This window comes from Columba livia, chromosome 1, assembly GCF_036013475.1.
Source record: "Columba livia isolate bColLiv1 breed racing homer chromosome 1, bColLiv1.pat.W.v2, whole genome shotgun sequence".
In the NCBI taxonomy this organism is placed as follows: domain Eukaryota; kingdom Metazoa; phylum Chordata; class Aves; order Columbiformes; family Columbidae; genus Columba; species Columba livia.
In genome coordinates, this window is record NC_088602.1 from 102,123,113 (window position 1) to 102,148,415 (window position 25,303).

The 25,303-nt window shown below is 35.5% G+C and overlaps 1 protein-coding gene across 21 annotated transcripts in view; it reads left to right on the top strand.

The window, feature by feature from the left end:
• The window catches only part of DMD (dystrophin), a 1,272,535-nt gene that overhangs the window by 397,833 nt on the left and 849,399 nt on the right, over positions 1 to 25,303 (top strand). For all 21 annotated transcript variants that reach the window (XM_065049958.1, XM_065049956.1, XM_065049960.1 and 18 more), the window contains one exon: positions 9,624 to 9,742. In XM_065049958.1, the coding sequence (XP_064906030.1) occupies positions 9,624 to 9,742 (119 nt within the window). The remainder of the gene's footprint in view (positions 1 to 9,623; positions 9,743 to 25,303) is intronic.

The window sequence follows — 25,303 nt, forward strand, 5'->3', positions numbered from 1 at the left end:
TCCCTATCCCACCAGGGGAGTGTGAGCGTGGTGTTTAGTTTAGTTTAGGCAGGTGGGGTTAAACAGTGATACTCTGTCTCTCATTTCGTAAGTGGTTTCATTCTGATGGACCTGAATGTAAGAATGCAGTTATCCTGTAAAAATTGATGAATCTGTTTCAGTCTATCAATCTGATTCCATACTTGTACATGATTAAAAAAAAAAAAAAAAAGCTTGGTGTGGGATACTCTTCTATCTGCATCACTTACCTTCATGGAAGTGCTGTTAAGAGTATGGGAGCTTATGCATAATTTCTGTGGGCATTTCCCCATACACAACCTTGTTAAGTGGGAAAACGCTGGTTTTTGCTCAACCACCAGGCTACTTAAGTCACACAGAAACTATGATACAGAGAGGACTAAGTGATTCCTGCAACTTTTGGTGGTACAGTGTTGCCTTTTATTGCACTGGATACAGCTGGGGTAGAAAAAACAGATACTTATTTCAGAAATGCCAAAAAAATAGTTATACGGAAATTATATTGGATAGCTAATTAGTACAGTAGACTCAAAGACTAAACCCAGCAGTACTCCATGGCGTGTTTCATTTTCAGCAAATCAGTGCAGCAGAAGGCCAAAGTGGTGATATGTCTTTTTACCTAGACACAATATCAGACTGCCTGTTTCCTGATTAGGATATCTATCTGATACTCAGATATTCAGCCTGCATGCTCTACGGGACCATGTAATATCATCTGGTGTCTGAAATCACTAATCAGAAATTCCATTTTGTCCCTCTCTGTAAGAAAAGCTCCAGAAGTCCGAACAGAGGTGCCTACTCAGGAACAGTCCTTTGCTGGGGAAAGCAGTTGCCGGCCTAAGGCACACTGGGATTGTTTAGACAAATCTCTGAGTCTGTATGTTGTACTTCATGCACTGCTGTGTTCAGTTCAGTGCAAAGTTCAACAATTGTGAACATTCATTTCTTGCTCACTACGATTTATGCACTTTATTTAGGTTTTCTAAAACAGGGCTGCAAAACTTAAGCTTGCTTTTACTCTTCTTGTGTCTGCTGCCATAAATCTGGGGTAGCTTTCTGCACAGTGAGCCTATCTTCAATATAAGTGAAAAAGAATTACTCTACTGAAGTCTGGTCACTTGCCCAGTAGTTAATGCACTCATTTGGGAAATGGCGAGTGTGCATTCAGATTCCCTAAGGCAAGTCTCCAAGACACACCAGTTGTCTTCTTCTGGACTTTAGTCACTAAGTTATTCTGCAGAAGTCTCAGGGGAAGACCTAATGTTCTCAGAAGCCCTGAGTCAGTAATTTTTAAGATGAACCTCTGTACTTGGTGTATTTGCTATATTGATTTTTGGTGACTTTGCACTTTATGTTCAGTATGCAGGAGCACTGATTTGCCCTTCAAGATTCAAGATACAATCAATAAAATAGGTACACGAACACACACTGAGTATTCAGGAGCACTTAGTTCCATCCTATAAGAATGAAAAGACTTCTCCAAGAAGCGCTGACACCTAACGTAGTCACTCTAAAATGAAGGTACACTTGTTGGGTGTCAGTGTCTTGGCTTCATGTCTAAATAAGGCAGTTTGAATATACATTTAATAAAAGTTAATCAAACTTCAGTTTAGATGAAATCTCAGAGAAAGCCAGTGTCTCACACATCCTGTGCTTTATTAATATTTTGTAGTTTGCATACATAGAATGACAAGTCCTCTGAAGACAAACACTTTTAAATTTAGCTTCTCTGTTTTTCCTGTTTGATTTTCTATTTCTCAAGTTCTCCTGTTGTACTTTTTTTCCCTTCCATTTCCCCATTCTCCATAAAGCTTTATCCAGATGGTCTCTTATTTTTCCTGTCTTCCTCTGAGTTTATTCCTCTATATTTCATTAATTTACTTTTTTCTATTGTATTTTTTCCTCTTTCATTATTGTCCCTGTCTACAATAATTTTCAGTATCTCTCTTTATCTCAGCAGTTTTTATATTGAGATGGGCTCTTGAAGGAAAACAAGGATTTGTTGATCTAATTGTCAGAACAGCTGTGTTTGTCTTTATGGTTAAATAGGAAGTAATGTAGTACATGTATAAAACTCATTGATGAAAAACATTATTTTTAAAGATTTAAGACATATGTTCATCATTCCGAAAACTTAAGAGATTTTTTTGATTTGTCAAAAATAATCTTTATGCAAATAGTAGCTTCTTTTGACACTGAAGTCTTGGAGTTTAGCCCTTCCTTCAGGTGTATATTTCAGAGGTGAGCGATAAGTCTTCCGCGTTGACCCTCAGACTGTAATTTGCATGCACAGTCTTCATCACATTCAGATGTTCTCAGGAATGGAAGCAGAATTAGTCAGAAACAAAGGCTAGCCATAGTTTGAAAATCAGGTACAATAATAAACTCATATGGTGGACTTGGTGCCTGGTATATGTATTTTTGCCAACTTTGGCACTATGCCTAGACTATCCGCTACCAAAAGACCCCAATAAAACAACCAAAAATCTCTACAACACTGAAAAAAATGGTGACAGCCATTTTTTTCCATAGTATTTATGATCACTGAAAGTGAGGGAAGATTTCCTGGTAGCATTGAAGTAATTAATTTTTGACATCTATAGGAATCAGTCACAATCAGCAAACATTACATTTCATTTTCTAAACTCAATCCGATTTCATTTGCTTTTAAAAACAGTACTTTGTAATACTACTATGGTGTAATGTTAAGAATGGTATTTTGGCATAAAGTAGTAAGCTATTAAGATCAGTTGCTACATGCTGTAGTTAGTCCTATTGTGTACCAAAGTCACACTAGTATTTTTACGATTAGATTTTTCTTTTAAAAATAATTCAAGCCTTTTCTTATAACTGCATCAAAATATACACCACACTGTAGTCCCTGTATTGCCTCATCTGAAATATTGGCTGAGAGCTCAAATTTTTAAGTCATAACTTACTAGAAATAGATCTAATTGACATTATAATTTCACAAAACACTGCTTACAGTAACTAGGAAATTTTTAGTCACAAGATTTCACTGTGATTTCAGGGAAATGAAGTTAACTTTTTTGTGAACTTGACTTTTTGCAGCTCACAGCAGATAATGGCAAATACTTTTAAAGGAAATGCATATAAACTTTAACATAAATAAGAGTATACACTATCTTATGTTTATATTATCTTTTGTGTCTTTAGTTTATGTGTTTAGTTTATCCTCCATCAGCTTTCCTGTTCAACCTCAATTTACAGCCTCTTAGATTTTTGTTGCACTTTGTCTATGGGCAGCTGATTTTGAGGGTGGGGAAGGGAAAGAAGAATGGCAGAAGTATCCAGGCTGAGTGATTTGTGTGAAACATTTGAGGACAGACGGTGCATTATAGAAAATATTGTTATATGAATCATAGTCATAGTCGAGGTCGTAATTGTCAAGGAGCAAACACATGGGAAAGTTGTTATAACTTGCTCTTCTGTTTATACCACTGTTATATTTTACATATCTGCCCTCCAAAAATGTTCTAGATAGTACTAAATAATCGTTATTCATAGTTCAGATGCAAAAAGCTCAAGAATGGAAGAAAAAAAAGTAAGTCAGCCTTGTTGTATTCCCACAGTATACATGCACAAACGAAAAAACTTTAGCTCCAAAATTCCTTGAGCTTCTAAGATGTGAACTGCATAAGTGTTATTATTGAGGAGAGAATACTGGCTCTACATGAATCCCAAAAAAGATCTAATGTGATTCCTTTTGCTTTGATGATTGATAATAATGAAATAACTGCATGTCTTAAGTAACAAATCAAACCAAAACCAACCTCTATTTTTTTTTTTTTTTTTTTAATTTTAGCAGTTCAGACAGTAGTGTGAAATTTGTATTAACTATGTAGACTATGAGCAGTAGTCTCAGTGGGAAGTTTAATCTCTTATAGTCTTTTAACCCACTATTCCCTTGCTTATTGCTGACTTATTTTGATCAGATATATCTAGCGCACTTTCTCCGTCATTTTACAAAGGAGTTTCTTTTACTAGATATTCCCATTTGTATAACCACCAGCTCTCTATGGACATTTAGGCTCTTTAGCAACTTTTTAATACCAAGTGTGAGGAGCAGCGGAGCACAGGTTACTTAGCAAAGCTACAAGGGCAAATCAATGAGCCCAGGGTGTGAATATTCAGAATACAAACTTGGGCTACAGTTCCCTGGATGGTATGTTCTGCATTGAACTGAACAAACAAGGCAGCAGTGGTGAAGTGGTACCATCACCCTAGAAATATCTGGAAATTAAAATATTTTGCTAAGGAAGAGAGGTCAGTCCTGTTAGAGTTTAAACTCTCTCTACTCCAAGCTCTGGATCACAAAGGGCTTTCCCTGTTTACTTCTTGTAATCTATTTCCTCCAGATGGGTATCAGAGAGATCTTTACCTCTTTTCTCTAACTTTGTTGAGTTGTTTGTTTATGTGATTGTGTTTTTGTTGTTGGTGGCAGTTTTTCTTTGGTTGTTTGTTGTTTTTTTTTTTTCTCCTGGCCCTTTAATCAGGATTTAGAAGTGGGAGCAATTGGCATTATTTAGCCTCCTCCTTGTTTCCTTAAAAGTTAGGCCAGGTGATTGCCTTAGAAATTAGCACTTCTCTGTAGCTGTTCCTGCTTCAGGATGGCTGAGTGAGGAGAGGTGCAGGAAAATGGTATTGAAAAAAGGTCCCCGGATAGAGGCAAAAGTTTGTCTTCAGGAAGATAAAGGAAAAGCAGAAGTAAAAGCAATGGTATGAAGAGGTATGAAAATACTTTTATTGTAACTAATTGGTAAGTTACATGCTAGTTACTGCCTTCTGATTTGTTTATATTGTAAGAGTACTGAAAACATATACAAATTTTTCTTGTATAAATAAAGCTAGAACAACAACAATATGACAACTTTTCTCCTGAAAAGGAGATGGTAACTTTTATTATCTAAATGTGGCTTTTCTCTGTGTACACTGATGGGAAGGTTTTTTGAATTACTTCTGCAAGTAGCTCTTCTGCTAAATTATTTTATCACAGCCCAATTCTAATAGCATTAAAACCTTAGCTAGATGTGAATATGGCTTAAGAAAATAGCTTATTAAACATGCATGATGTTTCTTTGTGATGTTCATTACTTTTGTGGAATTATTGTTTACCAAACATTATAAAGGTTGTTGTTTTAAAGGTTTGTGATACTTTAGAGACACATCAGAAATGTCAAAGAAATTAAAACAGTGCATCCTGTGATGTTAAAGTATCTACAAAATCTTTCACTTCCTTTAGAATTCTCCTCTGGAACATATGCTTTGTTTCTCTTGCTTTTATTGAATCTACACCTTTGCAAAATTCATTACCTCTTCAGGATTCACTGCCATATGCATCTTAAATGAATTAACTTCGGGTCCATGTGGAAAAAACCTTATTTGAATTAATAAGTAGGTTCTTTCTGCCAGAAATTCCGTTTATTTTTTCTTCTGTGCTCAGACACTTTTGGAGTGATTATTTGGTCCTAATAGCTATATCTGCACACATTAAAATTAGCTTTCCATTTTTGACAAAGATTTAGCAGGTTGTCTCTGAGGAAAAATAAGATGAAACTTTGAGGATGTGTCTTGAAACTCTGTATCGCTGCTAGGGGCTGCAGCTAAATGATTAAATTGGGCTCATCCAGCGATCTGTGAGTAGGAAAAGGTCATTGCCATACAGCCACACTTTTTTAGTATGGAGAGCTCAAAGTAGGCTCACCCAGGCTGTCATATTTAGGGAATAAAGTGATTGACTCGTACTTAAATTGCATACAGTGGGTAAGGTATGCATGAGACGCCCTGCACCCACAATTTATGGGTGTTCAGTGTATCGTTCTGCTTCCTTCTGGGTCTCTTGGCAGGAGTTCTTGGCCTGTCTGCAGCTCAGGCCCTTCCCTCCTCTGGAGCCTGAACCAAACTGCTGCCGGTTTGGCTGGGGGTGGGAGGGGTTCGAGTGCATCTGTCACAAAATACTTGAGTGTGTTCAGGGAGAGGAGTGAAGACTGATGATTATGTCTCCTTGGCTTTACTCCCTGTTAGACATGAACCAAGCTGCAGACATAACAAATTTCCTCTCCCTTTGTACAGTTTGAATAATATGGAGAGAGAAAATGAAAGGAGAGAATCAGTATTCCATTTTATTTCTTTTCCTTACTATTCCGTACCTACTCACCCCTGTATTTAAACTCTTTAGAAAGCTAATAACACATATTATTTGAAATCCTGCTTCAATTTTAAGTGATTGTTAAAAGCTATTTGCCATATACCACAATTCTTAAACTTCTAGGCTGTAATATCTCCTGAAATAATACTTGGTAGTTTTGCTACATAAATATATCCTATGAAACAGCTAGACACATCACACTGAGAAGTCGATGCTCCAAGCTGATATTACGACACTTGTATTCTTTTGAAGGTGTTACTGAAATGCATATACTCAAATATTCTTTCAACAAAAGGGAAATCTGAAAAGTTAAATTGCTGTTGGAATAGGAAAAGCAGCTTTTTTTTTTTTTTTCCTTTTTAATTAAGTTGTTGCTGTCTGAGCTGAATTGGTACAGATCACTGTATACTTTTAAGTTGACTTAAAATCTCTGCTGTCTTCTGTATGTACAATACCAAGGAAATTAATAAGAAACCTGTCAGTGGTTTACTGAAGAGCTCTTAGTACTTCTTTTTCATAGTTGTGTCTCAAAGGGCTCAAATTTTTGCCGTCTGTAGTAGATGTAAGAGAGACATTCTGTGTAAAAGAGACTGCATGTGCAGTAGAGATAGTATGCATACAAATTCAACCAAGGTGTTCTACAACATGGTGTTATCTGAAATGTTGTTATTCAAACTTTTAGTTTGAGTGCTTAGCTGTTTTTTTTAGCTTATATTGTGTGTGTAGTGGGTTTTTTGTTTTGTTTTGTTTTTAATTACTCACTCTGTGTCTTATCTTGAGAATCCTACCTCTGCAGAAGATGTGATGATAATAGTTTTGGCCTATCTGGACACATTAACTTGAAAATATTCTCCTGGATTATGCAACTGAGAAGTTGGATGAAATTGGACATCTAAGATATTATTAATGATGGCAGATTTGGTTTTGTTTTGTTTTGTTTTCAAGAGGAATACAACAATATTGTGTCATTTCTCAATGAGGAATTCTAAATGTTATTGTTCTTGCCAACTGGAGTGTTGACTGTTTAGGATATAAGATTTTGTATATAGGAATATGTTTTATCACCAGATCAGTCATGATTGTTGCTCTGAGCAGCACAATTGTCATTAGAACATCGAACTAAATCACTGTAAAAGCATTTGAGGCAGTGGGGAGGTCTCGTTCTTTTCTTTCTTTGTGCTAAAAGCTTTTGCCTCTGAATAATCTTTTACACCCTTGTCTCTGTAGTATTTGTGCAATACATCCTTGCAGAGCTTTTTAAGAAAGTTATAATAGAAACCTTCCCAGTTCCTTCAGTGTTCTCTTTGCTAAATATGATATATGAGCTTACGGTATGCCTGTAGTGTCTGGTGTAGGAGTGTGGTGGGCTGATCCCAGTCAGCAGCTGAGCACCCACACAGCCGCTTGCATTTTTCTCCCCCTGCTCCCCTGGGACAGGGAAGCGAATAGGAAAATCAGAAGCAAGAGAACTCATGAGTCGAAACAGAGACTGTTTAATAACTGAAGGAAAGAGTACAAAAACAGGTGATGCAAAGGCAATAACACAGCATCTCCTACGAGCAGGCTGCCCAGCCAGTTGTCAAGCAGCAGACACCTTGGGAGACAATCCCCCAACTCCCCTCTTCCTTTACTTCAGCATTTATTGCTGAGCAAGTTTTAGAGGAAGGAGTATGTATCCCTTCGGCTAATTTGGATCACTTGTTCTGTCTGTGTCCCATTCCAGCCTCTTGCCTGCCCCAGCCTACTCACTTGGGAAAGGTACAAGGGAAAAAAAGAAAAGGTCTTGATGCTGTGTAAGCATGGTTCTGCGATGGAGTTTGTTATTAACACTGTTTTAACCACAAATCCAAAACACAGCATCATGTGGGCTGCTATGAAAAATGTTAACTCCATCCCGGTCATACCCAGTACAAGAAGGATGGAAAAAATTGTGCAGTCATAATCTGTATTTTGAAAATGCCTATGTTTTAGTATACAAACCAGTCTGTGAGATCACAGACTTAATGCGTCCATGGTTAGAAACAGAGATTACCACCTCCTAAGTTTCATCTCTCTCTTTCTGTACTGCCCTCAGCCAAATTTAATGTTTTGAAGTTTTTCTGCATGTGGGAAGGAGAAACCTCTATTTTTAATTAATGTGTAAGAACCTTTGCATAGAGAAGCTCTCCTCTCATTACAAAAGAAAAAAATGGACAGCAAAGGTGCATAACTGGAAAGTTACTAATGAATAAATAGTATTTTTCCTTTGCTCTCTTAGTAGAGTACAATCTACTTAATGTTTTTGCCATCTATTATAACTATGACATACTGTTTAAAATGAACTTTTAAAATTAATAAAAATGTAAGTAAATCTATCATAACTAATTGCAAAATTTTAATTTATAAATAACATACTTGATTTATCTGTAGATAAAATTATAAGTTTAAATATTTTCTGATTTAGAACACTGTGTCAAAGTCACAAATAGTGTAGTTGTTTTTCTTCATATTATATACACATTAATTACAGAATACTTCATTAAACTTTTCTTTTGCAGAGCACTTGAAAACAAATTCTGATCTCCTGATGGATAACTCTCAGATGAAATGCCAAAGATCACAGTGTATTAGCATTATTTATATTGCAAATAGTGCAACTGATAATAACAAGGGCTCAGACTGTGTATCTGAGCAATAATTTAGCTTTGGTCGTTCTGTCTTTTCCTGCAAGTGCATGTAAATATTGCTCTAGAGCTTTTGCTGCTATCAGCTAAAACCTATGAGTGAACTAAAGTTGTATACTCATCTGAAAAGTGTGTACTTTTCTAAAGGTTTTGGTAAGAAATGGGTCATGTGAACCTATGCTGTATATGTTCCCAGGTCATGAATTTTTGAACTTGTTGACCAATTTTGATCAGATAAAACAGCGAGCTGGTAATCTCAGTAGCAATTCCATTCTTAGAAATAGGAAGAGAAGTGACAAACTCATGGCTGGAGACAGAAGGGAGGAAGGCTGGAAAATGACCTCAGTAGTTCCGTCCTGCTCGGCCACCACAAACCAGTCTCAGTGTACACAGTCACAGCACATCACCCCTCTTACCCAGGCACTCTTGGGGACTGGAAGCAGGGAGCAAACTCACTGTGGGCATTTTAGGCAGTGACAGGAGCGGAGTGTTATGCATGAAAACAGGCGGTTTGGGGGAATAGAGGTTATAGGCTGCTGGGACTTAGTGGAGAAAAGAAATGTGGTAAATGTGATGGTGATGGAAATTGATCAGTATAGGGTGCAAACCAATTAGAAATCAAGCTTGATTAGTTCCAGCACTGATTGAACAGGTTATTTCATTAAGGAAATAAAAAAGTAGTAGCTGATGCTGATGGATAGCTGTAGAAATATGCAATTAAATCTAATACTAAAAATTAAGAAACTTCATGTTCATGTTATTTTTTATTTTAGACCAGACTTATTTGATTGGAATGCTGTTGCTTCTCAGCGGTCACCTGTACAACGATTAGACCATGCCTTCAACGTAGCCAGGCAACACCTGGGCATAGAAAAACTCCTTGATCCTGAAGGTTAGTAGAAATTATGTTCTTTTCTCCAAGTGGAATATCAATTTTTCCATGCTTTTGGTTGTCAATTTGACTTCTTTGCACATGAATTTAACATTTTGCAATATAAATCTTAGACTGAAGCAAAATGCTTTATTTATGTTTTAATGTTAACTTTGTGTGCTATTGAAGTAGCATAAGAACTGCCTGCATGTACATGCTCTAAAGCAATTTTTTCCAGCTTTGAGGTGAGTGTTTTAATGGGCATGCATTGAACTAAAGGTATCTCAAGAAACAGCTGATTTCTGCTTCAAAAGTTTAGAGGATCTGCAGCTTTTATATCTTCTGGAAAGATCATGAGTTAAAATTACTTTTTAATATGTATTCAAAATGTGTATTCAAGCTCTAGATACTCATATCTTTAAAATATGACTTATATGTCTTCCATATATTGAAATTTTATAAGGATGACATTACTCATATCACTATTGGTTAGTCTTATATGGAACAGACTTGCTTGTTTTACCTTAAATATGTATTTTGTACATCTCATGAAGTCATGTGTGAAACGTTTATTCTTTTTCATATGTCTTTTAAATTCTGTGCATTTCTTTATATTCTCTGCCCCACTTGCTGCATTGCTGAGGGCCTAAGCAGTTTTCCCTTGGAGAACATTTCTAGAACATCTTTTACTACAAGGCGATGTTGAACAAAAGTTATTTCCTTTTTGTGTATGCCTTTGTATATTTATATGCACTGTCTTTTTCTACACCGTGATCCATATGCTGTTTTCATGCAATTTTCTACAATTTGCCTAATAACTCACTAATAAATGCAGTTTTCTCTATGTTTGTACTATTCTCAGTGGCTCACCTCGTGATGAGTTTCTGAGTTGAGGAACCAGAATTTAACAAAATGTAAAAATTAGTCTAAAATACAGCATTAGATTTCTTAATGTTTAAATGTAGTAGAGCATGTCTCAAGATTGAACTAATAACCTTGTAACCCTTATATTTACTTAGGAGAAATGCATGAAAAAACTGCTTATGCTGTACGTGAACATCATAAAGCTCTCTGGTTCTGTAACCTTACCGCTTTGTAGAGTGAAAATCTATTAGAGGAGATGGTTTAATTCAAGATGGCAATATTTTACCCTGTTTAGAACTAAGAGAAGCATCTCAAGCTCTGCTCACAATTAGGGCAGTAAATAAGATATAAGAGTCAAAGATGACATGGACTTGCCACCTCATAGGTGAAAGCTTCATGAGTGCCTCCTCAGTGTCTTCTCTTGTGTGCAGCTAGGTAGTTCCCTTTATACCAGCAATGTATGGGGTGCCTATAGTGGAACTTGTGGAAGAAATGCACAGTAAAACCAGTACAGCATTGCTTGCTGGCACACTGTCTTTCATTTCTAGAACTGAATTTGTGTCAGCCACTGGAATAGGAACAGACTTGGTATGTGCTAATGCATGAGGTGCAGCTTGTACGCTCTGAATGATATTGGAATTGAAAACTGGGTTGTGCAACTGAATAGATAAAGTTGAAGTCTTTGCTATAATTGGTCAGACTTTCTTCTTAAAATAGATTAGGGAATAAGTTATTTTCTGTATGTAAAAGTCACTTTTGATTAGACGTTTTATTCTAGTTTTGGCAAAGATACTTGCAGTTGTTTAGCCAACAACTGAAAATCTCTTAAACATTGGTGGTTTTCCAAATGTCTGCTGTAATTATTTTCTATTCACTGTTGTAAATTGTGGTACTTGCAACATTTTTTTTTTCCCGTTTGAAGGCTTCAAAATTACCAAAAGGAACAGTAAATTCTGCACCTATTTGAAAACAGATGAATTTCTGAAAGTATAACAATATAGTTCATGATAATAAATCTCTTCCTAGACTGAAAAGCAGAAGTACTGGTACATAAGTGAGGAATCTTCTTTGAAGGTTCCAGCATTCTACTTCTGTAATTTTCCTTTGTATATTTATCACCTCTCCTAATTAGATACTGAAATGTCTCTTATTGTGTAACAACACTTTATTCTCTGGCTGTTAACTTAATAAAAACTGAAAAGTGCTACTATATTAGAACAAAAGGGAGTATTCGTTCAGTGGTGAAATATTATTTTAATGTAACGTAATATTTGTCGAAACAATACATAATTTGTGAAAGCACTTCAAAGATTGTTTTTGTTAATTAAATATTTGCTGTCTTGATATTTTGAAAATACTATGTAGAAAGAAAGTCACTTCAATAAAGTCCTACTTTTCTGCAGCTGCATAAATGAGTTAAAAAAAGGAAGGATTGGGGTTTTTTCTGTTTGTGCTCTGAGGTTACTGACAACTGATACATCTTGAAACATGACTAGGGAGTTTGTCTTAGCAATTTCATTTTGAAAAGTAAATATTTTTGTTCAGCTAGACATTGTTTTTCTAGGTTATATATGAAGTTTGGTTTTGAGGTTGCTGATATTTCAAGTCTGTCCCATGAGAGATATTCAGTTTGTTTCTGAGCTTGTTGTATTTTAAGTTGGTCCTGTGAGCAGCTTTTAAAACATGGTTTCAGAATATGGTGTCTATTCAAGTCACTAAAATGGTTAAGATGTGGACTATTTTTAAGCATTTCCTGTAAAAAGTGTGTTCTGTAGGTTAAAACTTTTGTTTTGATTCATGGCTCTTGGTATTTTCCTCACTTGTATTTACTTGAATATTACTGTATTTACATCAGCAGTGTATCTTAAAGCAGGCATTTTGGTTAGTTTTCATGCAAATGAACTTAACAAAACCAACCCCAGCCAGTTGAATTTGTACTGATGATGACAAAAGCACTAGGCATCTCCTGTAAAAGGTGGGTTCTGCATCCTTGCACCTTCTTAAGAAATTATTATTTTATACACAAGTCCTAAAGTAGTTTCCCAAGATGGTGAAAGATCTCAAGAGCAAGACTTAAGTGACCTCAGCCACTCATCCTGGTTTGTTCAGCTTGGAGAAGGCTGAGCAGTGACTTCATTGCAGTCAACAACTTCCTCAAGGTGGGGGAAGAAGAGGGGAGGTGCTAATCTCTTTTCTCTGGTGACCAGCAATAGGACATGAGGAAATGGAATTAAAAGTTCAGAATGGACATTAGGGAAAGTTTTTTCACCAACAAGATAGTTGCTCACTGGAACAGGCTCCCATGGGAAGTGATCACAGCACTAATCCTGTCAGAGTTCAAGGAGCATCTGGATGATAATCTTAGTCATATGGTTTAGTTTTAGGTAGTCCTGGGAGGACCAGTGAGTTGCACTTTGATCCTCATAGGTCTCTTCCAACTTGAGATATTCTCTGGTCTTTTTGATTGAATCTTACCAATGAGTGAAATGTGAGGAGGCATATATGCTACAGTAGTGAACACCAGATAGACATATGAAAGATGACAAGGGCAAAAATGAGATGTGGGGGAAACTGATGCATAGTAGAAAGTGTTATTTAGAGTCAAATTAATAAAGACCTGGAGATTAGTGGACAGGACTCAAAAGGGAAAGTGTATTTGCAAATCTAGTATTTTAGGCCAAAGTATACCTACATAACTGTTTCATTAAAAACGTTAATTTGGCAGAAACTAAACCTCCTTGCATTCCAGCTTGTCCTCGGTATTTTACTGGCGGCTGGGAGCAGTAGATCTTAGTTTCCAAGTGATGCCCAATTACACCAAATGACCTCAAGTCAGCACTATAAATCCAATCATGCTAAACAGCTGGTCCGGCATTATGTTGAATTCACACGATTATGGATTCACTAATAGTGCAGGGTTGGGTCATGTCTGTTGAATTTATGTGCTTACTTGGATTCACGAATAGTATAAGATATAGTAGAAGTCTGAACACACCAAATGAGAAATTCTCACTACTAAATCTACAAATAATGGTGTTTATTAAAGCAACAGGTACAAGTTCTTTAGATTGTTTTCGATAAAAAACACTTCAGTTGCAAAAAGTACACTTTAGCTGACACTTAGGTACCAAATATATATGTGCTAAGATGACTATATAGTGCTACAAATGTGATTACAAATACAAGCCTGAAGTCTAAGTTTCCTGGGAGAACGCTCAGTATAACTAAGTGTGCAAATCTCTCCCAAAAGAGACCTTTTGGGGGAGTAGATAGGCTCAGTCCATTGACTGATCTCAGAAGTCTGGGATGCTGTCTCCTTGACTTCTCATTGATGGTGTCTTCACTGACTTTCTCCTATTGTTAGGATATTTTATACTATTTTATACATTTAGGTGGAGCTTGAGTGACTCTGTCATATGTACCTTTGTTATTGATCATGGTAAAATTCTCTCACTTTGGTTTTAAAGGTACAGACTTAAAATAATTCTGAGAGCATGCTCAGGGGAACATGGAGGCAGGTATCCTTTGGTATGGGGGTGTATCTTGGTATTATAATGAGATTATAATAAGCAAAGTTCATCCATAGGACAATTTTCCCCACAACTGCTAGCTCAGGAGCTAGCATGTTGGATGGAATGGAATATTTATCTCTTACTTGACAGCAGCTGTGTGCATGGTACCATCTAGTTTCTGTACCTGCCTAATATGCGGAGCCTGGCTGTGGTAACTCCACACCACTCCACTCTCTGTACTCCTTGGTGCCAACACACTGAGGTCTCCCCAGTTTTATTCTCAATAGGTGTACCTTCGATGATTAGTTTCAGTAAGTTGCCCCTTCAATAATTATTCCACAATAACAGTGACCTTTTGTTGTAAGACATTTATTATTATACAGCTAATATATTTTAAATCTTGATAATGTTCTCTGTGATCCTTTCAAAGAAAACAAATAGTTATTTTCCTTTGGTTGCTCAAGAGTGATATTTGTGAGCTTCCAATCATGTCTCATTCAAATCAAAATGCCATGCAATGAACATTACCAAACCCAGGTCATTTTACTAGTGATTTTTGTGCAGTTGTGAGTGGTGAAGCTAGCATGTGCAAAATTGTACACAGTAATGTGTATTTTTTTAATGTTATTTTCTTTTTCTTTTGAATACCATTACTCTTGGTACAACTAAAGAAAATGTTCAACTGTTTTTTCAGACCTTTGTGATGACTGTTGTGGTATTCTGGATGTAAATCTGAATTTCTGGCTTTTGAAAATATTTTGGTTGGTTGTTTTCAATGTAATTAATTCAGGTTGTTTTTCTCTGACTGCTCTCTTGAATTTAGATTATATTAGAAATAAATAGTATAACTCTCTCAACATTTTTCTTTTAAAACATATGAACTTACAGTCTTGAGCTCCCTACATTTCTCACTTTGATTCTCAGCTGTTGTTATGTACATGGCTAGGGTAGTGATGGAGATATTTCCCATCTTTGTTGGTGTGGGTTCACTCTATTTTCAGCATGACACTTAAAATATCTTCAGCACATCAATCAAATTATGATATTAGTACTTCTAACTCATATATATGAAAGTTTGAACAGCTGATCAAGCTGTTAAGATTAGTCTGTATATTTTAGTAACATCTAATTACTAGTACCTGCAGTTACATCTTTTAGTAGTTAACTGATTCTTCATGCTCATTTTATCTTCACTGCAGTTGTGGAGGGACATGATTCTAGTCTTCAAATACAAACTTCAGAAAATCTAGTAAAGGCTACTATGTTCCTTGTAGTGTGTCCACTTTTTCGTGAGCATCCTTTTAAATGTCACCAAGCAAAGAACAGGACAAGCAAACAGCAACAGTTGTGTTATGGTCAGCAACACATAGTTAAATGTTATTGGCAGACTTTACTTTTTACTTCATGATAAAACAAACATGTATTTAGGATCAGAAGGGTCTTTTGAGAAACAGTAGGGAGAGCTCTCTCAGAAACTGAATCTGAGAATACATCTGAGCTGTCTTGTCTTTCCCCTTACAACAACCAAATATGAGTGTGGTAGCAGTGGCAGCGGGAGATGAAGTGTCTGTGTGCTCCCTTCTAGCAATAAACTTCTGGTTCTTGGTTTAATGAACTTGTCCCTGCTGTAATTTTTCTGGCTCTTGTGCTTGTTTGTGCTAGCCCGATGACAAATAGACTGTGAAGTTATATAATGGCATTTCTGCTGTCCTTTTTAGGTGAAGTAATTATCCAGTTTCTTATACTTTACTGTGTAGCCTGATAAAAACCTCATTTAATCCATCCCAGTCACACTTTCCATATTTTCCTTGATTTGCACTGATGACATGCATTTTTGGCACCATTATTAAGTGATAATGAGATTCAGAGAGTTTTCCATTTGATAACTTTTTTGTTTGATCTTGAGTTTGCATACTTCTGCATCTCAACAGTAATGGGTTCTACTGTACCTGCAGCACAAAGAAGAGGGGGGGAAGAAAAACCTGTCAGCATTGTAGTTTGTGAAGTTGTTAACCCTATCTGTATGCAGTAGTTGTGTACAGTGGTATACTACCGTATACTATTTTTCAGCTTATTTATTGCCCTCACTGATATGGCTCATGTCAAGGCAATATGAGAAGGTATTTATTTTTCTATCATAACCTAAATTTTAGAAATGTTTTGCCTATTACAGTGTTGTTATGGGGGATTTTTTTTTTTTTTAAAGGCTGGGGAGAGACAGGTCATAAGAGCTATGTTTGATATTGTGCTGCTGATAGTAGTCAAGGAAATTGCTGTATCAACGTTAGAAATCATTATTTCAGTTGCACAAAAACCTTAAGTGTTAGAAAACAAAATTAAAAAAGATCATTTTCTTCAAGGTCCTTTTGATTCTCTAATCCTGGAATACTTTTGGTTAAATAAGAGGAAAGTCTACAGGGTTCACAACAATAAAGAATTTAATTGTTACAGGATGTTATTACTGGACTTTGCACATAAATACTTGGACAGCTTTATGTCTGGAGTTGCCTTTTAATGCCACTGGCTTAGTACCAGCAGTAAATTTTCGGTTGGGACACTGTCATAGTGTCTGATTTCTGTTACACAGCTATTTAGGAAAAGAAATGCAGATCTGCAGGAGTCCTCAATCCTACTGTCAATTTAATGATTTATCAAGTTGCAAGATTGCTGGATATGTTATTTATTTTAGTCATATCTTTAGTGACAGCAGAAGATTGTTTGTCTTTTGTATATTTGCTGGTCTGAATATTCAATAGTCTGTCGGTATTCGAACTGTGTATGAGTTAGATAATGCAAAACAAAAATTCTAGGGCTGGGAAAAATTTACGTTAGTAATAAGTCATCAGTTATATATATGTTAATATGTAATATTTGAGTTGCTTTTGCTTCTATTTTGAAAGTAATAATATATTAATAAAGTGCAGTGTAAATATATACACACCTAAACTACCAAAGCCATTTTATCTAATTTGTGTTTCCTGAGTGTTATCACCTGCTTTGAGGTATTCTACAGCTGTGCATTTGGAATGTTTCTGTGAAATACAAGATTAGTTGATGGTTTTGATTCTGACACTGACTTCTAAAATTATGTCCTGTATCAAGATAGTAATTGAACAATTGTTAGCTCTTAGCGGTACTGGTCAAACAAGAAAAAGATAAATCCCTTAAAAGGTATTAAGAACTCCTAATCATGTCCCCTCTCCCCGATGTTTTTGAGTCTTAAAATTATGAATTTTGCTTATCTCTAAGCATTGCTTCCACTGGAACTACATGTAGCTGGGAGGACTTGAATTAACATTGTTGCAGCATTGAAGCACAACAGCAAAAGCACAACACTTTAATTATTGCTTTGCCATTTGTCAGTACGAATTGCAGCTTTAAGTGCTGGATATGTCATCGTGCCGTATAATGTACTTTGTCTTTCATTTGTAGCACAGCTCTGAAACACAGCAAGCAAAGAGCTATGGAAATAACTTCAAAAATAACAGTGAAAGTATACAATATTTTGGCTATGTGGTGCAATACGTAAACTTTTTTTTCTGAGTAAATTTGTAATAGAAATAGGTTTTTCAAGTGGTTGCTAGTTTGATCAATATTCTTGTTGTAATATTTTACTTTACAGTTCCTTTTAAGAAATATTTTCCCCCCAATTTAAACTGTATTTCCTATTTTCCTACTGATAAATGAAATACCTGCTTTTTCTTTGCAGTCTCAACCAAATACCAATAGTCAGCAAAAATAGTACATTTCAGAAGCTTGCATCTAAACCCACTTTCTCTTCCTGGTTTATGAACAGCTTTAATAATGCCTCATTGACCTGTGAGCAATTTAATTATAAAGAGACTTCTCGACAATCAGTAACTTTTGCAGGTTTTCACAGAAATAAAGAACTAGAAGAGTGCCACATTAAGAAACTGGAGGACAAAACAGGCCCTTCTTGTTATCAGTGGGAAAACTTCCAGTAACTGGGTTTTCAATGGGAGCAGGGCACATATGTTACATAAGAAATTCCAAGATTTTCTGTCGCAATGGATTTGCAGAATATAATATCACTTGAAACACTGAACTTGAATTATAAAGAGCTCTCTGGTAACCACAGAATCACAGAATGTCAGGGATTGGAAGGGACCTTGAAAGATCATCTAGTCCAATCCCCCTGCTGGAGCAGGAACACCTAGATGAGGTCACACAGGAATGTGTCCAGGAAGGTCTTGAATGCCTCCAGAGAAGGAGACTCCACAACCCCCCTGGGCAGCCTGTTCCAGTGTTCTGTCACCCTCACTGAGAAGAAGTTTCTTCTAAAATTTAAGTGGAACCTTTTGTGTTCCAGTGGTCACTTTGCATTGTAAATATTTCAGCAACTCTTAGATGTAGTTATCAATATATGGAAGGTCTGAAAGTTTTTGGGATGTTGAACAGATAATGTGATATTTCTAAACAGCTTATTCTAGCAAAAAGAGTTGGATGGGTTCATTCAGTGTTTAGACTCGGAATCTGACTCTGAGTCAGTCTCTTTTTTGTAAACGTAAAATATAAGCATCATGGTAACATCAGTGTAGGCAAGATATAAAAATAAACAAATCCATGTTGTCCAAAATATTCCATATTTTGTTTCAGTAATGAAGACTAATATCTTTCACCCCAGGAGGAAAAAGTAAGCTATTGCATTTCCAATATTTAAAACATCATAGAAGTTATTTGCAGAGAATGTTAAATTCAGAGGTTTTCTGGTATGCCACTTAGGGAGAAATTATATATGGTAGATGGTGACACCACTGACAGTTCAGCCTTCTAAAATAATACCCATTCCTTCTATTAACAAGCAATGGAGCTTTCTGAAGTCTTATATTCTGAAATACTTACATCTGACCATTTTTTTCATTGAGAAATACAAAATTAAGGGGGGGGGAAAAAAAAAGGGAATTGGGAAATGTTATTTTCTTGTACTTTTTACAAAGATTTATTCTTAAAGATAATGTTAGAGGAATACCAGATGATCTTAAAGCAGTCAAAAGGCCTTGTATACGTAATGAGAATGAAGACTAAAAAAGTACATGTCTGCTCTAGCTGCTTGAACAGGGTAAAGAGCTCTGCATATGTTCTAAAGGGCCACAGACCTCTGTTACCTTGTCATCAGTAATTTTATCTCCCTGTTTTAATTAAGTCCAGTGTATTGGAAGATGCATTTCAGCTGACAACACACTACTGAGTCATCTCAACATTGTGAATGTACTTGATGGAGATTATTTCTCAGCTGAAATGGGTTAAGGGATTTTGAACACTATCATTGTTTTTTCTATGTCCTGTTGTTGCTCTGCTTAAAGTGTGTTCTGTGGGTAAGAATATTTCATCTATGACCTCAGCATATGTGTCTCATAAAAGCACATATGCCATCTTTGGGGCTTCCAGTAATGCTTTTCTGTTGAAAGTAAGGAAAATAAGGACTGCTGCGAAGAGCCATGTGGTAGGAAAACATGTGTAAACCAAATTTGTTAACCAGAACGTAAAAGATTTTTTGCTCTACAAATATATTTTGTCAGAATTGTACATCACATAAAACAAAGGTTATTAACTGGTTTGTCATGCATCAAATAGAAAGAGGAAAACAGTCCTTTTCCTGAGGACCTTCTGACAAGAGAAGTTTGTTTCTGTGCATATTAAAAAAAAAAAAAAAAAATTAGTTCTTCTTCCCTTGGTCTAAATTTTTTCTTCTCTGTTAAGACAGGAACAACCTCTGATTTTTGTGATTCCTAGAAATTATGGAAAGCTAAGTCTCAGGGAGTTGAGTGTTGGAGTCTTGGAGATCATGCATTATAGCTGTATGAACAAAAGTATCAGAATTAGGAGGAAGAGGACTTAACCTTTCATCTAGGGCATAATGGCTTTTTATAGGATGTATCTTAAAATTTTGTTTACCCTTGCACACGTGTATAAGATATATATGTATATATAAATACTTGATCTGCAAGAATAAAGGTAGACTAAAAAATTAAGAAAGCAAGCTCATGGTATAACAGGGGTTTCAATGCTAAGTGCTTGTCTTGTTGACCTTTTAATAGCTGAGTAAATACTTCTATAGGATCATAGTGTCACAAAAGTAAAATCTAAATGAAGTGCATATATTTTTTATTAATATCTTGAAGTTTAAATGCCTAAAACCAAAGAAAGGAGAATTTCATGATTCTTCTTTAAAATACATGAAGATCTTGCAGCAGTGATACCTATAATATGGTTTACATTTTATGAATGAAAGCAGGCGTACTATTAGTATATTGGAGAGGTGATAATCATATTCACCTTGGATTTTTAGTGGTGGTATAACTCAGGCATACCACTATATATTTCTGTAAAACTGTCATAGCTTGTAACAATGTTGTTCTTTAAATTGGTAAGCTTCTGTGACCATGCTTACTTCATGCTTACATCATCATGAATGAGGTACTGCAGAGACTTCCCTCATTTCTTACCTAGATGTTCTGCTCAGGGGAGTGTTTGGTGTGGTTGGTTGTTTTGTCTGTTTGTTTGTTTTTCATTTTCCCAAGTTCTTTATAAATCTTTGGGTCTATATTAACATTCTGCAGTCACAATTCCTCAGAACTGTCTGTCAAATTATAATCATGGGTCTGCTCTGGCAAATAATCACAAAGGTTTCTTTGTCGCTGTATCACATTGTACATAATTTTCTGTTCACCATTACCAATGCCATGTTCTAGCCTTGTTTTTCCAAATAAATAATTTCTATGTGTTAAAATATTAACCCAGGTTCAATTTTGCGTTATTTTCTTCCCAATTTTTTCATGTGTTTTAATTGCACATGTGTTGTGTATTCCTCTGGGACTTGCTGTGCCCTCAATCCATGCTTGAAGCTAAAATTAATGATGTTTGTTTATAGCATGCTTTTTTAACACTGTAATTTAATGAATGAAGCCCTTTGCAATTGTGCACATAGTTCCTGGTTGCTCAAAATAATCACTAATGGAAGACAACTGAGAAGAGATCATTTAGAACAGAATTATGTTGTCTCCTGCATCAAGACAGAGAACAGAATAAGTGTATAGTATCTTAAAATCACAAAGGAAGAAGGGAGGTAAACACTCAACATGAAGTCTGACAAGCTTCTGTTGATGCACAGCAATGCATATATCTTTACTGGATATTTTCTGCACAATAATTTAAAAAGATGTGAAAGCACTGTAGTTGCTCAACTATCATAAAGTCTATTAAATTTTAGATAGATTTGACTTGAAGTAGGGAGATTCATCTGTAAGAATAAGTTTTAATATACTTATTGTAAATAAAGAGTAGTTCTTCCAACTAAGAACAGGCCCAGTTCAAAATATTCCGATTTGACCTTAGAATCCCTGTTCCTATAATAATATTTCCATAATCTGTACTTTCAGTATTGTAATACATGTACATATATATATCTATATATATATATAAAATCAAAAAAGGCTTTCTGAAAATACAGGTGGTTCATGTAGAGTTGTAGAGTATGGAAGATTATACTTCAGGGTTAATACTCTATTAAAAAATTTGGAGAATACCTTTTGCTCACAATAAATGAAAAAAAAAAAAAAAACTATTGGGTATCTTCATATCCTTCATTTTTTTTGATAACGGAGTGAATTTTCTCTATTAAGAAAACTCATAAGCTACTTCCACTCTGATGATACCACTATCTGCCTGTCTGTTAATATCAATTTGAAAAGCTGCTAAAGAGATTACATATCTTAAGAGAAAAATTCCTAGAAGTAGCTTGAGAAGTTTAACCACCTCCTAAAATCTGAAAGGATGTTTGAGTCAAGTTAGCCAGCATGCTGAGCCTTGTACCAGGAGCAAAACATTGCCTAAGGTGCAGAAATAAACTACTTTGCTTAAAGGTCAATACCGAATAAAGATAGTTCTTTCCAGATCATGATAGGAAGTTCTGAGAGTGTTGGTTTTGGTACTCCAATTTAAAAAAAAATAAAAAAAAAAAAGACATTTTAATAATGTAGGAGTAGCATATATTTGCATGTATTTAAACTCCTGCTAATATCCTGCTATATACTTTTAGACATGTATACAAAGATGCACACACTAAAAACTGTTTTCAGAAGTTCCCATGAAACTGCAAGACAAAATCAGTGATTTCTGCCCAGTATCCCAGATTTTTTCTCTAGTGCTTAGTTTGTATACTTTCTTTTTGTCTGTGTGAATGTTAACTGCCTATGATTCTGTGATTCTGTAATGCCAAGTTTGTACGTTGAAGGAAATAATAAAGTTTAAAACTTAGTCAAGATGGTGGACTAGTCATTGTTTTATGCTTTCTTCTTAAGCTTACAATTTTAAGTTGTGGGGTTTCTTGTTTTGCTGATGAATTCGTCGTAGCTTCTCTTATGCTGCTTATCATGCTAGAAAATGTTTGATAAAGAGACAAGTATGGGTTGAGGATGGAGTGTAGAATATTTTAGTAAGAAGTAAGATTTCGCAATGGCCAGAGAAGGAGAGAGAAAGAAATGCTAAAAATTACTGAAAAGAACTTCAGAAGAAAGAAGAGACCAAGAAAATATTAATAGTAACATCTGATTTTTTTTTTTTAACATCAAAACTGTCTGTAGTGAAAACAGTGAAAATAGACTATAGCCTGTTTAAAAGTGCTATCAGTGACTGGTAATAAAGTTCTCTAGTTCTAAAAGTTCCTTTCAGCTAAAAAACTTCCAATACTGTGACAATTCTTTTCTAGATTACAAACTTGCTACAAAAGGAGAGAGAAAGATTAGCAAAGAATTTTTACTGCAGAGTATGAAAGATTCTATACATAAAAGAAACCTGAATATCTATATGCTTCTCTCTTTATTCTGTCTCTCTTCTATGGGCCAGATATGAGAACCTTATTATTTGGAGAAAGTGAGTTTTCAAATAGTTGAAAATAATTTTCTCTAATTCAGTACAGAAGAGATGGCAAAGGTTGTCTTAAATTTAAAATTCTCCAAAGGACTGAGAAAAATGTACTTCTTAAATTTACTTAGGCATGAATGCCGTGACAATTGAAGAACTGCCAGTTAGAATAATAACCCAGTAAAAGTAGCTTTTGTTATTAAAACTTTTTAAGAGTTAAATATCACATTAAAAATGTAATGACCCCCTGGGATTGAACTTCAGTGCAATACTTTTTGTTAAACTGTAGAAATTGCAGCAGTTTTGTGAAATTGAGGTGATACTCTCTGACTATGCAGGGTTATAATAATAATAAAATCATCACTTAATGTTAGGATATGTACAGAACTTTCCCTTTTGAAAGTAATAAAATCATTCTTTCCAGGGTAATGAAATAATTTGTTGGACCTGATGATTTCAATTGCTCATTTCCTGTGGAAACTTTTTGTAGTTTCTATAAGCAGTTTGGAGACTTTGTGTCCAACAGGAAAAGAAGTTCTGTGTGGGGCACATGACATAAGCAATCGTTTGATTCAGTCATTTGGTTTTAAGCAGGTCTTGTCCTGTAGGAGAAGTCGCTTCTGTCTGCAACAGCCTGCTTGCTTCGTGAAATAAAGAAATCCAAAGATGTGCAACAAATGCATAAAATCTGAAAGCCATGGCCTCCACAGTTATAAAGACAGAGGCTTTTCAGCATAAAAGACAATTGCTGATTCTTGTGGGGCTTTTTGGGAGCAGAGGAAAAGTAGGGCTTTTTTCCAAAAGGCGAGTTATCATTTACTTCCCATGCAGAGAGGGAGGCTGCAAAGCCTCTGTTTACTGTGAAGAACATTCATTGTTTGACTAAGCCCTCTTGCAAAGAAGGATATTTCTGGGTGCAACCATGCTAGTAATCTAGTTTGTTTGCTGTGCAAGGTCCACTGGAAAGGAATAAGATTTTGTCCTTTCTTTGGCAAATAAATAGAAAGGTCATAATTTCTGTTAAGTACACTACTTTCTATTCAGAGTCAAACTACTGGAGTGTTTTCTAGTTATCAAAATGCAGATAATTGTCATAGTGAGAAAAAGGCTCAAGTGCATTAGGGAAATTAATTTATGAAATCTGAGTAAATCATTGTACCCCAAGTGGAAATGCTGGACTTTCTTATTCTGGTACTCATTATCAAGGGTCCTCTGAAACACATTCATCAGGTGGTAAAAGAAACAAATTTGATTTGAAGCCTCTGGAAAAGAAATGGAAGAAAGAAATTAATATTAATCTTTTGGGTAGAATCAGTATAATTGACCTTTAGTCTCTAAACCAGAGTTTGACATCTGAGCTAGTTTCTTAGACTCTGCAGCCAGAGAATAACCAAATTTTTGAGTCATTTAAGGTAGATGTTTTGTTTAGTATGAAATGAATCATGCCCTAAAGGTAGATAACTACTTCAAATGGATATGTTCTGGTTTTGACCCTGGCTGAGTCTAATCTCGTTCATGTACATAAGTCTAACTTTGTGAGATGTATCCCAACCTTTAAGTGTGGCTGTCTTGAGATAAAAATGTCTAAAAAGACCATAAGAGATATAATTCACTCTGCAGCTATTTTCATTTTCAGTTGACGTTCTTCCATAACAAGTCACTGTATCTAAAGCCTTAATTAATTTCCTTAGCATCTCAGTGTGTCTGTGTATAATCTTGCAGACAAGACTTTCTGGGCACTGTAATGGCTTTTCTGTACAAAATCCCATCAGAAAAAAATACCCTGAAAGAGAAATATCCTTTTTCCATACAATGAGTATTATATTTTACAGATACCAAAGAGAACACGTAGTAATGATTGAAATTATTGAATCTATGAAGAGAAAAAATAATCATCTATCCTCAGGCAGTTTTTGCGCTCTTAAGATATTAAAATGAAAGTGTATGGAAGGCAGGACTACAGGAGAAACTTGGTTAGTTTTTCTTAATTATTTTCCCTTTTTTTTCTAGCTTTGAGGTTCAGTGTTAAAAAAAGAAAGAAGCTGTATTATCATAAATTTCATAGAATAAGGTGGGTTTATTCATTTTCTGGTGTTTCTGGGCATTATTTGCTTTGTGAAGAAGGCAAAAGCTCTTTCTAAAATTACCGTAAATCTCTAGTCTATTGTTGTGGCTTCATTGTATTTTGAAAAGCCTTGGTTCAGTCAGAGAAATCAAAGTTCAGAGAGGATTCATGGGAAAGTTCTGAGGCATTTGAATGGCAAATGGCAGTCACTGATGGGGCACTTGCAAAAAAATGAATAAATACATTAAAAAAATAAGG